This window comes from Triturus cristatus, chromosome 3_1 (assembly GCF_964204655.1).
Source record: "Triturus cristatus chromosome 3_1, aTriCri1.1, whole genome shotgun sequence".
Lineage (NCBI taxonomy): Eukaryota > Metazoa > Chordata > Amphibia > Caudata > Salamandridae > Triturus > Triturus cristatus.
In genome coordinates this window covers 1,029,817,426-1,029,830,737 of record NC_140583.1, presented here as the reverse complement: position 1 = coordinate 1,029,830,737, position 13,312 = coordinate 1,029,817,426, and the positions used below count along the sequence as shown (strand labels likewise).

The window sequence follows — 13,312 nt, the reverse complement described above, 5'->3', positions numbered from 1 at the left end:
TCCGCGACTACTTTGAAAATCGAATAATATTAACAGATCAATACAGTGTAGATATATAAAGAGGCTAAGGGCCCGATTCACAGAACTAACTTAAGACAAAATCCTAAACTTACTACCATTTTTGTATTCACAGAAGGCACTTACTCATTTTGGTATTCACAGAAGTTAGGAGTCCTAACTTTAGGACTCCTAAATGCCTTCTGTGAAGACCGAAAGTCTTAAAATTAGGATTTGTCTCAGTTTAGGAGTCCTAAAGTTAGGACTCCTAACTTTACTACTACTAAACTGAGAAAAATGCAAATTTTAAGGCTTTCGGTATTCACAGAAGATATTTAGGAGTCCTAAAGTTAGGAGTCCTAACTTTACTACTACTAAATTGAGAAAAACCCTAATTTTAAGACGTTCTGTATTCACAGAAGGCATTTAGGAGTCCTAAATTTAGGAGTCCTAACTTTAGTACTACTAAATTGAGAAAAATCCTAATTTTAAGACGTTCGGTATTCACAGAAGGCATTTAGGAGTCCTAAAGTTAGGAGTCCTAACTTTACTACTACTAAATTGAGAAAAATCCTAATTTTAAGACGTTCGTTATTCACAGAAGGCATTTAGGAGTCCTAAAGTTAGGAGTCCTAACTATACTACTACTAAACTGAGAAAAATCCTAATTTTAAGGCTTTCGGTATTCACAGAAGGCATTTAGGAGTCCTAAAGTTAGGAGTCCTAACTTTACTACTACTAAATTGAGAAAAATCCTAATTTTAAGACTTTCGGTATTCACAGAAGGCATTTAGGAGTCCTAAAGTTAGGAGTCCTAACTATACTACTACTAAACTGAGAAAAATCCTAATTTTAAGACTTTCAGTATTCACAGATGGCATTTAGGAGTCCTAAAGTTAGGACTCCTAACTTCTGTGAATACCGAAATGAGTAAGTGCCTTCTGTGAATACCAAAATGAGTAAGTGCCTTCTGTGAATACCAAAATGGTAGTAAGTTTAGGATTTTGTCTTAAGTTAGTTCTGTGAATCGGGCCCATAATGTACAATTCAACATTTTAAAACATACTGTAAATGTGAAAGAATTTGAAACTGGAGGCTAAAAATGTAATTAGTATCCTCAGATTGATTTGCGGGAGCAGTGCAGGGGCATCAAACTGAATATAGTATGGATGATGAGCGGCCTCAATTGAATTTAGAAAAGCTCCAACCATTCTATTAAACTTACATTTTGATTTCTTCTTTATTTATAATGTTTTCTAATTAAATAAAATGTGTTAATCGTGTGTTTGATGAATGTTTTTTTTATTTTTGTGTATTGTTTTGTGGTTCAAATCATCAACATTGCTTAGGCCGGGGTCCCCGACTTCCAGTACTGACTCGTGGGGGGTCCCTGGATTCTAATAATGTTCGAGTTGGGGTCCCCGGGTTCCAGTAATGATTAAGTGGGGGTCCACAGAAGTCAAAAGTTTGGGAACCACTGCCCTAGTTTATTGTGCATTCCCTCTCAGACCTGGCTGGCTCCCTCCTGTTTCAAGTCAGCTGTCATTAATCAGAGTGAGCATGACTTGGCCTGAACAGTGTCAGTCCCAGTGTAAACCTCTCTGGATCCAGAAACATTCAGGTAAGTTAAACATTAACTTAGCCAGGTGTTTGTTCTTTGTTTTTCTTTGCGTGTTTGCCTCTCTGCAAATGTTTCGACCAATATCTGAAAATACGCCAAATGATTTTGCACAAATGGCTTTGTAACTCTATAAAATGGCTATAAACACCTCACTATTGTGCCCATTCTATACCACTATGCAAATGTGTTTGTCACAGTCTTATTTTAGTCACAAGTAAACAGCAACATTTGGAAATGTTCGAGTTCATCAAATGAAAATTACATTAATGTGTTTTTTTTTTATTTTACAATCAAGCTCCCCAACTTTATGCAGCTGGTTCGTACAGGGAATTGCACCACGCAACAAGCAAAAGAGTTTGAAATCCCCGAACAACTGTCGGCTAAGTTGAGAGTGACAGAAATCATTAACAAATTGGAGCAATTAATACCCAGTGTCACTTTCACCCACGTGGTGAACTCAACATGCGCCAAGAAGACCAGTGTCAAGCTCATAAACCCCCTGGAGAAGTACTGCAGTGGTGATAACCTAACCCTTCAACTGGACATGCATGATTGTTTGGGTAACAGGAAGGTCCACGGAGGAGACTTCTTGCGAGCAAGAATCTATACCCCAGCATTGGGAGCGGGGGCTTCTGGGAAGATCACAGACTTAAAAAACGGATCCTACCTGGTTGACTTCACGTTATTTTGGGCAGGACAAGTTGAAGTATCGCTCCTGTTATTCCATCCCAGCGAAGCTGTTTCTGGCTTGTGGAGAGCAAGGAACAGTGGGTACGACAATATCGGATTTTTAGGCACATTTGCCAACGGTACTCACAATGTTCAGACTGCCTGTAACTTTGCATCAAAAAAAGACGAAGGGGTGTGCTTGCACCTGGGCAAGAAGGGGGAAGTTTTCTACTGCCTCAAACCTGAACATTTAGCCTGTGACACTTTGATTCGGATGCAGTCCTTCAACACAAAGCACTCCTACCTGAGCACAGTCGAGCAGCAGCTACTTACAAGGTAAATTAGCGCTTGCGTTGTGTGCCTTTTGCATTGGTGCCACCTAAGCATAACTTGCATAAAATGTCACATGGTGAAAGGTAAGTGCTTTGAGCATGACAGGCCACAGCACCAAGACTTCCAAAACTCTAGGTCGGTGCGACCGGATCCGCCTTACCTGGCGCTGACTGCGGGAGGCGCTGTGTTTAGAAATAAGTAACAGGCTTAGAAGCACATGCTGTTGAGTTCTTTGTGCCTCTCGGCTGTTTTCAGGCACAATAAAAAATGTCAAGGTTACTCTGGTGATTAATGTTCCTGCTGGAGAGAGATCAGAGTTTTTTCTAGTGGTAGTTTCCACTCATGTCTAAGTAGTGCCGCGCCAATCACTGAACTGTATTTTGAGGCTAGATTAGGATATTACTGCTTTTATCACAGAGATCATTTTGTTACTGACAGTTCATAAGTTACAACCCTAATGTAGCACAGTGAGCTATGAATTGTCTTCAAAGAGCTGCATGCGAACTGCAAGGTGTAGGTTGTCACCCTACCAAATACTTCAAAACTTATGTTTCCCCAGTCTCATTATCCTAATGTTGCTAAAAGGGTTCATTTAGATAGAAATACATTCTCATAATGATAGCCCATCACTGTGGTACGTTTTAAATCCTGAGTAGGTGCATCTTCAGACCAAACACTCTTAAAATATACTGCATACTAGTGTTGGTGACGTGTGAATTCTTCACCTTGTAATCCTCAGTTTCTTATGTAACATTTCATATGGACTGATTTAGACCCTTAAGGTTCATTGGCTCTGTATAATGTGTGTGATGTAAAGTGCTCTGACACCCTACAGGGGCATGAGTAGCGCTATAAAACAAACATAATGTATGGGAGAAAGGGGCTATGGAGAGTTGAGGGACACCGGTGGCACGTGGTAATGAGGGAAACCATGGAGAAGTACGTTTTGGGGTGGGCGCCCAAAAAGTATGTTGCACTGGGTGCCACCAGCGCTAAAGCTAGCCCTGTATGCATCACCTAGTTCATACAATATCTCTCTATTGGTGAAGAGTGTGCTTAAATTTAAATTCAAATTTTCCAGGTTGAGGCATAATCATAAAACTGTCATGTGACTCATGTATACTTATATACATAGGGTGGATATGCTACCAGATCTGCACATCTATACGTCAAATATATTGTGTTTGAGCATTCAATTTATAACATGACCTTGTACACGGGTGCTCTCATGGCGCCATATTACCCACCCACCTTGGGTAAAAATCTGCTAGACCAGCAGCCGCAGTCTAAACCAAATTATGAGACAAATGCACCGAAGCACACCATGGTGTGCTTCGGTGCATTTGTCTCATAATGTGACTCATGTATGTATGCATTTATCTAGGAGATAAGTAAATAATTCTTGCTAATTGATATCCTTTGTCCACATGGGCTTCATTTATATATACTTGTTTGATTTGCAGCCTTCTACATGTATTTCTTTGAGGTGCATAGGATATGTGCTTACTGGCCCGTCAATTAAAGGTACTGGTTTACAAGAAAGACTAAAATATCTAAAATGGCTCAAATGCCAACGTTGGCTATATAGTTTATAAACTGTCTGGCTTGGTTTGAATTGTTAACCAATTTATTATCCCAGCCCTTATGGGGCAAAATTGGTATGCATGGCAATACTCACGGGTTGGTGCAATGGTTAATGTACAGTGCTGTGATATAGGTAACCCAGGTTTGGTACCCCAACCATACCTAAGACAGAAATGTTAAGATTTACGATGTCTGTGATGGCTCAGCAGCTTTGACGTTCATGGCAGTGCAGGCCTCTCTTGGAGCTGCAGAGAGGCCCGGATTTTCCAGTGTGGGACTTTATGCAGTGGACACTCTGGTGGTGAGGATCAACCAATGCACGTGCTTCGTTGAAAGGAGTTGACTGTCTCGACAGAGCAGACAGAGCAGATAAGGCCATTAGAGAATTGACTGCCCCTTCAGAGATTAGTGACAAACATTTGATGTCCTGTGTTGAGGTTGAAGAGCATGCTGTGAACGGCGGTGCCTATAATGTTGAGCCAAATTTGTTAATTGAGACAATGACCAATTGGACCTGCACTAAACGTAGCTGACTGCATGGTTCCCCGCTCGCTGCAGTCTATTTTGCCCATTAATTTCACACCTACTTTCTGAGTGAAGCAATTATGTGCATTCCACTTGGGGTTGGGAATGCCTACACACTTCAGGAGGGTGGTAGAGCTGGCAGAGGCGATGAAGAGGAGGCAGAGGAGTATGGAGCTAATGATAACCCAATTTCTGTTGTTATAGAGGGCACCTCCCACCCTAATGTGATGCAGGCAGTATCAGTGCTGGGCGGAACTTCCTGCTGCCACAGGACATTGCTGTACATGACAACCCTGGGGGGAGGATGTGGTCCGTCGGCTGCGCTGCCGCCTCTGGTGCAGGAAACTCGGGTTCGAGCCTCGGGGTCGCGTCCACATCCTGTGATTCTGGGCAAATCACTTAATCTCCCCGTGTCTGAATGTGTAATGTAAAATACGGTGCTTTGTAAAGCGCTCCAATACCTTCGGGTCGAGTTCGCTATATAAATATGCAAAATAGAAAAAAAAAAACCTGAACTTTTTTTTTACTGTGTGACTACTTGGATGAGGATTCTTTGGATTTGGAGACAAACAAGTCACGGACAAGGACCTGGGGGGGGGGGGAGGGGGGATTAGTCTAAAGAAGTCCAGGAAACAATTGTCTAACATGGGTCGGGTCTCTAAGGACTGGGCAGAGTGCGAGAGTGCTGATGATGAACTAAGGGGAAACTGCACTGGGATTTCTCAGCTAATGATTTGGTTGAGTATACCGTCCTGCAGCATCAGGCAGGGTCTTGAGTAGAATTATTGAATGAGGAAGGGGAGAGCCAAACCCAGCAGCAGTGTCAGCAAACTCCTCCAAGCATAACCTCGATTTACAAACCTCTGAGTGCCCATAGGGAACAGTATAAAAAAGACTTTGCAGTTGTTGCTCGAATATGAATTTACCTTGAAAAAAACAAGAGGTGTTTGGAAAAACAGGAACAGTTGTTTTAATCAAACACTACGACCAGGAGTGCCATATACAGAAACAGGTCTGAGGACTGACACAAAGTACAGTCGTTTTGAATGTCTTTTTGTACATTTCTTGAAGCATCAGAAAACAATTCATAGATCCTGACTCAGGAGAGGAATGTGGGCCTTGTCATGAGGCATTAAATTACTCCCACCTGATGATAAACGCAGGTGGGTCTCAACCTTGTGTGGGCACAATGAAGGCCAGTGGATAACATGTCCAGATGTACGGCATGGGAAGCACGAGATCACAGCGTGTGTAATGTGTGTTGTGTCCTCATTGACTAAGTGTTCTTAACTTCATGTGGCTTCTAACTTTATGATGTTTTGGGAACGTGCAGCCCTCCAGCCTTGTGCATTTTATTGGGGCCAATTTACTAGAACCATTGTGATGTTGTTGCATATCTGTAGACTATTCAGTGTTTTTCATGTTCGTGCATTTGTCCTGCTGGTTACGTGTCGCCCGTGTGTGATCTGTCAATTAGTAGCCTCATGCCTAGGACAACGAATTTCTGACACAGGGTTAATGGAGAGGTATTATCGGGGGATTTCAACAACAGTGATTCAATTTCATTTTTGTACATGCATGTATCATTGTGCTTAAGACATTGCATTTGAATGTGCAGGTCACTTTACGGAGATTTTCTAAACAGCTGAACTCTATGCATACTAGGGGGATTGAGGCTGAGCAAAGGATTTCTAATCATGAGGATAAAGTGAATGCAGTGATGCAAAAATTCCAAGATCAATAATTAACTATGAAAGAGCTTTCACGCAAGGTGGAAGATTTGGAGAATAGAATAATGCACCAGAGTAACATGTGGGTGCTAGGTATCCCCTAAAGTGTAGAGCGTGATGACCAGAGTGGTTTTATGGTGCAGCCGATTCACCAGGCTTTTCCAAATTTGGCTGTTTGGGACATTTGATTTCCAGGTTCAAAGGGCCCATCATTTTCCCTTCCATAGTCTTAAGCTGGCCAAAGTAAGTGCTACGCCAGTGTAATTCTTCATACATATTGGCAATTTCATTTTTCATCAGCATTTCTCTCATACATATTGTCTGAACAGTTTGGGTGTGGTGGGTAACATCATTTTCTTTGTTAGGTCCAATTTTTGTCCAAATACTGTAACCCGGCATTGGCAGCTTCAGCATTTATTTCCACAGTTTCAGGCCTTGGGTGCACAAGTGTTTCTGCAAGAGCCTGACAAGCTCAAGGTTATTTACAAGGAGTAGTTGTTTTCACAATCGCTGAATCCCATGCCGCAGAACTTTTGGAGTGATTATCTAAACCTTCTCATATGAATAGGGATAAGAACAAAGACTGCGGACTGAGTTAGAGATCAAGGTGGCTCTAAGGTTCACAGGATCAGGCATGAGTTAAGATTGATGAACCCAGTGCTAGTTTGTTTGCAGGAAACCCAACCATCAAGAACATAGTCGAGTAATTTAGAGGGTTTAGGTTTTATGCTGATGGGGGCATGAGATGTCCATTAAAGGGGTTGCAATTTTAGCAAGAGATAATTTCTGGACATGGACAATGAGATTGTTAAGGGCAGTGCATCATCACTAGTCTCAACTTTAGGGGGGTGAGATTCATTGTGTGCAGTGTCTATGGCAGGAATGACTATGATCCTACATCATTGTGGCAGCTTCTGGTAGAATGCATTATGTCAGAAGAATGTATTGATAAATGAGAGAGGAAAGTGACATTAGCATTTTAAAGATAGGCTTCAGTCAGCAATTTGGGACAAAGTAGTGAAAGCATCCTATAATTCGAAGCTTAGTACTTTTGAAAACAGTGAGGGTATGGGTAGCTATTAGCATTACAGATTAGGGAAAGCGTGAATAAGAATGGCATCCATTCCATTAGAGATGCTAATAATGAGCTCCAGAAGGTTCCCACTAAGATTATGCTTGGTTTCCAGGAGTATTATGATGTGTTATAGGACAAAACAATTGTATTCCCTCAAAGGTCTCTTAATCACCATATATGCTGCTTTACCTGTGTTAGTATCAGGTAACTATGGATTCTTCAGTCTCTGGGATGCAAGTTCTTAGGGCGATCTAATCGATTCCTGTAGGGAAGAAGGATGGGCCTGATGCAATATCCTGAGAGTTTTAAAATGTGTTCCCTAGTACTTTTCTGAATTACTTTTCCCAACGTATAAAATATATAGAGAAAGCAGGTTAAGTGCCCCATTTTTGGGGGCCGATTACGATGTTGCTAGGAAAGGCTCCGTAAGGCATTCGGTATTGTCGAATCCGATTCGGAACCCTTGTTTCCTACTGAATCGAACAGTTTTCCCAATGACTGATTAGAATACTCGGAAACCGTTCAAGCAGACTGAATCGGTACCGAAAGGCTTCCGGACAGCCCGAGTTTTTTAGAGCCAATTCGTACAGTTCTATGGACACAGTTTTTCCGGATAAGCGATTACGATGATCGATTGGGACAGCCGTTCCGATTCCGTTTGGCCAAGACAAAACGGTTGCCAGAATCTGTCTTTTGGGGATCGTTGCAAACCTCCCTTCACCCAGAAGCATCCGTGTGTGGTCCGTGGGGGTACCCATGGGACTCCTCTTCCCAACCATGCACAATGTTGTAGGACCTATGGGGTACCCACCACAGGGTGCAAGGTTTTCCCCAATCCCCCCTTTTTTCAATGGGAGCCTGTGTACGGAACACAGACTCCCATTGAAGTCAATGCGAGTCTGACCGACGAACGATGTTGGGAGGCATCGTAATCGGTCATCTGGACTCACGATACCGATTTCATTTGGAAACTAGTCCAGAACCGATTCGTTCCGGACAGTTTCCAAACGACATCGTAATCGGGCCCTTAGTGTGAAACTTGTATCACTTGTAGGAAAGTGCCTCTTTTTTGCATGGGTAGCCCCCACTTTTTGCCTGATACCTGATCTTATTTCGAACTGTAAGTGTACTGGGTCCCTGTTAACAAGGTTCCCAGTGCCAGATCTCTTTCCCAAACAATGTACCATGATTGGCACCACTTCAATTACCCCTGTAAGTCACTAGTAAATGGCACCCATGGTACATAGGCCATGGGTCCTCTGGCGCTGCACACCACTTATGCCACCGCTGGGACCCTCTGCCTTTGCGGGCTGCATGTCTAGGTGCAGAGAAATCCGAAGAGTCAACAAGGCGCACAGTCCTGTAGACACCCTAAAGGTAGGTAGCCCTTGCTCCCCTTGTAAAACCCCTAAACTAAGTATTTAGGTGCTACCCTGAGACATGGACATCAGATTTGATGGATAAGAGAAGATCAGGACAAAGAAGACCCGCTGCATGGGAAAAGAAGCCCTGCTGCAGAAGAAAAAAGGCCCCAAACCTTGCCTGCTGCCTCAAGTACTCGACATTCGCTGCCTGCTGGGTCGTCCTGAACCTGAAAGGACTCCAAGAACCCCGGCACACCTTCAGTCTTCAAGAAATCACAGAGAAGCTCCTTTGGAGTGAAGGTATCACTTCCCTGCACAACACAGTCACCTATCCCATGAAGTCTGGTTTGCTTACTTGCTGCTCTCCAATGACCTTGAAGCAGCACCAAAACAAGAAGAGGTACGGCAGCTCCAGAGGGTCTGATCTGTCTCCTGACCAACTTTTAAGACAGCAGGACCTACCTGTGCCATGGTGTACCAATACCTGGGCCACCGGAGCCTGATGGCAAACCCTGAGAAGAGTAGTCCACACCGGACTCCGAAAACACCAGAAGAAAGCACCCGTCAAAAGCCCCAAGACACACTTGATGCATGGCCCTGCTGTCCCAAGATCGTCTCGCCAAATCGCCTGCTCCTGACCACTGGGACCTCAAGAAGCATGACGCCCTGCTGACCTGTTCACTCTGTTCCTGGCCCCACCGGCCCCAGCACCGACAAACCAGCTGTGGTTCCATGGTCCCCAAGCCCTTGTAACCTCCTCTCTAAAAAGAACCTCATTGGACTTACCTATAAGTCCTCTTGTGCAGTGTACTTTCAAGCGGCCCCCTTTGTCTTTAACACCAGACTCCAAGACCCTCAGCACTTTGCTCCAGAATGATCCGGGATGCTCCCAAAGTTCTCCTGTTGGAACTTTGGACCTGGTTCTGACATCAATGAGAAGGTGAACTTCGTAAAAACATTGCCTGATTTTTTATGTATTTTTCTGCTTTTCCCCCATTGTTTCCCATGGTGCTCAATTGCGCACAAAAGTGATATATTTTCTGAACTTTGAAAAGTTGTAACTCCAAAAGTACTTACCTTAGAACTGTGTTCACGGTCTTAAAAATTACATAAAAAATCAATATTATTTTTATAAATTTGTCTTGAATTTATTCTTGAGTGTGTGTATGATGTATTGCCTCTGTGAGTACAACAAATGCTTATCAATAACCTTTGATACGCCTACTGCTTTCCCAAACTACCACAAAAAGAGCATTAGATTATCTGCATTTAACTCTGCATACCATTTGGGGATTCACTGGACTCTTTGCACAGTGTACTTCATTTTAGTAGACTATAGAGTGAGCTATCTGCCTACATCGTTGTATTGCATAATAAAAAGGAGAAGAATTCCTAGAATTGTTCTTTATACCACCCAAGATGTTTAACAAATTGTGACACTAAGATCTATTAAAAAAGATTTGCAAATCAGATTGCTCCTAGAATTGCGGGTTGTGTATATAGCAGCCGCGGTCGGTAGTAGGAGTTCCTGCAGGGCGGTGACGTGGGGAGGGGGAGGGGCAGGGTGGGGGGTAGTAAACTATGGATTACGGAGGTTTACAGGTAAGTAAACATATAAATTAATCAAACGAATTTCGTTGCGTGCACTGCATCCCCAAATGCGATGCAGTGCACGCAACGAAATTCGTTTTATTAATATATATGTTTACTTACCTGCAAACCTCCGTAATCCATAGTTTACTACCCCCCACCCTGCCCCTCCCCCTCCCCACGTCACCGTCCTGCAGGAACTCCTACTACCGACCGTGGCTGGTATATAGTATGCTGTGAGTTATGAGCCTTGCAACCTAAATGTTCTCTAGAATTCAGGCATTCTATTCCAATCAATCAGCTCATCTACTGAGAAAGTTGCTGGGTTCCGTAACTGAGAAAGTTGCTATAAAAAGAGGAATGTGTCAAGGGTGTCCTCTCTCCCCACTACTATTTGCATATTATCTGGAGCATCTTACACATTCTAAGATCAATGCAGCTAAGTGATGGTCTAGACTTTTTTTGGGAATGATGTGGTAGTAGTTCAATTTGATCTGTCAATGCCTATCCTTGCTATTGAAAAGGAAGCAACGTCCTTTAGGCTTTGGCTGGTTATAAGCTTTATACCTCAAAAGTTCTAAATCTTCATAATAATGCTAAGCCTGAAAAAGACAAGCGCTATGTATATCTGGGAGTTCAGCTATCTCCAGTCATTAAAGACATTGCATCATTGAATTATGATCTATCGATTAATATGTCCAAGTATGTCTTCAAACAATGAAATAGACTACTTTTAGGTTTTATTGGGCATTGGAAGCTAATCAAAATGATGATTCCTTCCATATTTCTGTATATTGTTCAGAGCAATACTATCATATTTAACTACAGTTTTCTTTTCCAAGGTAGGCAGGTTGTGGGGCTAATGTATTTGCCCATATAAGCATCTTTGATGTGCAATCTGGATAATGCAGCTTCCAAAAGAAAAGGGGAGACGATTACTCCAGAACCTTAAGTTTTATTATTGGTGAGCCTTTCCAAATTGATAATTCAGAGCTGGGGTACTCATGAATCATGGTATCTACGGTCAATATATTTCCAATTCAGCCCACAGGTGCAGTTTCATCATCTCTCATATTTTAAGCACATTCGTTTTAAGACACTTCTGGCACAAGCATCTGTTTGGAAAAATATTAAGGATAAGTTTGATATTGTGCCACTAACATAGTATACTTCATTATGGTTTAAGTGGATTTCCTTTATTGTTCACATGCTCTCCACATGGAAGCTTGGTCTTGGTCCCAGTTGCAGTGTGTTGGCCAGTTATTTGTGGGTCTCCAATTCCTGTCATTCTCCAATTTGGTTGCTCAATATGCTGTGCCTGACACAAGTGTTTTCAAAAATATACAGATAGAGCTTCTCTTTCCAAATATGATTAAGGATCATTGGATGTGGAGAAGTATAACCTTTGTAGAACTTTTTTTTAGTACCCATTGCAGACGGAGGATTATCAAATTTTATAATTCTCTAATCGTAGATCAACTGGAAAATCTAGCTGCTTTGACAATTAAGTGGTATTAATCTTTCTATACAGATTGATGGTAAATAATTGAATCTATTCAACTTAACAGTGGGTGTGTGAATATATCCAAGTTGAAGGTCCATCATTTGAAGGTTCTTTTGAACATCTATTATACACCAAATTGACTATTTCAATGGAGCTGCTGGGTGAGCTCTAAATGTTTCCAGTGTTGTGAGTCAATGGCTGACATAGTACATATCCTTTCTACGTGTAGTGAGATTGTTTTATATTGGAATAGAGTCTTTGAGGAGATTTGTAGAATAATCCAAAGGTCAATCTATTCTAGCTCACAGTGATTTATGTTTGGTACCTCAGAGTCTTTTTTCTGATAACTACTGCTAGGATACATGTAGCACAGTTCTGGCTTAAACTAAATCCTCCACTGGCTGCTAGTTAGCTAAAACAGTTCACAGATATTTGTAGCCTGCAACTGTCTCTTGTTTTCATGAGCCTGGCAAAAAATGTCTACGGCAAATGTGGGATCCAGTTTTTCTTCAGATAAGGTCTTACACTGGTTTTTGGTTTTAGGGTCAAACAAGAAATGTCAAGTTTCATTTAGGCTCGCCTCATTCTCTATTTGATTATTTTCCTTGGGTAATGGTTTTTAAATTTTTATTGACTGTTTATTACTCTTCTTTTCTTTTCACTACCATTTTGATGTAGCATTCAGGCGTTGAAGTGAAGATAATAAAAATAATAAATATCTTACTTTGAATTCTCTTTCGGCAGACCATCAGCTGCTAGTTCGGCAATTTCTGCCCAGCGCCATATCTGGAAGAGGACTTGGTAGGTGAATCCTCCTAGAAAGCATATTTATCGAATCTCCCATACTAAATGTATTTGGCACCAAGCTGGAGGAAACAGTAAAAAAGTCTGTTGAGGACCGTAAACTGCTAAACCCCTGTAAAGCCTCCTTTTGGGGGAGTGGGGGTTTGGCTTCCGCCGAGCCTTTGAGAATATATCAGCAGGAAAATGATTCAGCAGCCCTTTTGAGGCAGGGGACGTGGCTGTGGCATACCCTACCCAGACAAATCCTGGTGACAAAACCCTGCCCCTCCCTCTACCCCAGCCTATCCTATGATACATTACTATCTGGAAGTAATAGGAGTTGGATCTCTTCCTTTCTTCCATCTTGGGAGGCTGATGTTACAGACACATGGGTGCTGATGCTTGTGAAAGAGGGCTACTGGTTAGTTCTTCCTCTTGTGCAATATCTTTAACCGGACCCCCGACCCCACGCAATATGGAAAAAAGTCAAGCTTTGGAAAAAGGTTTCCAGCAACTCCTAAACAAATGAGCAATATT

At 42.2% G+C, this 13,312-nt stretch overlaps 1 protein-coding gene across 1 annotated transcript in view; it reads left to right on the top strand.

Annotated features, from left to right (window-relative positions):
- Nucleotides 1-13,312, top strand: part of LOC146861441 (NXPE family member 1-like) — a 110,827-nt gene that overhangs the window by 28,588 nt on the left and 68,927 nt on the right. Inside the window, exon 2 of the mRNA XM_085646242.1 lies at nucleotides 1,914-2,623. Within this exon, the coding sequence (XP_085502368.1) occupies nucleotides 1,914-2,623 (710 nt within the window). The remainder of the gene's footprint in view (nucleotides 1-1,913; nucleotides 2,624-13,312) is intronic.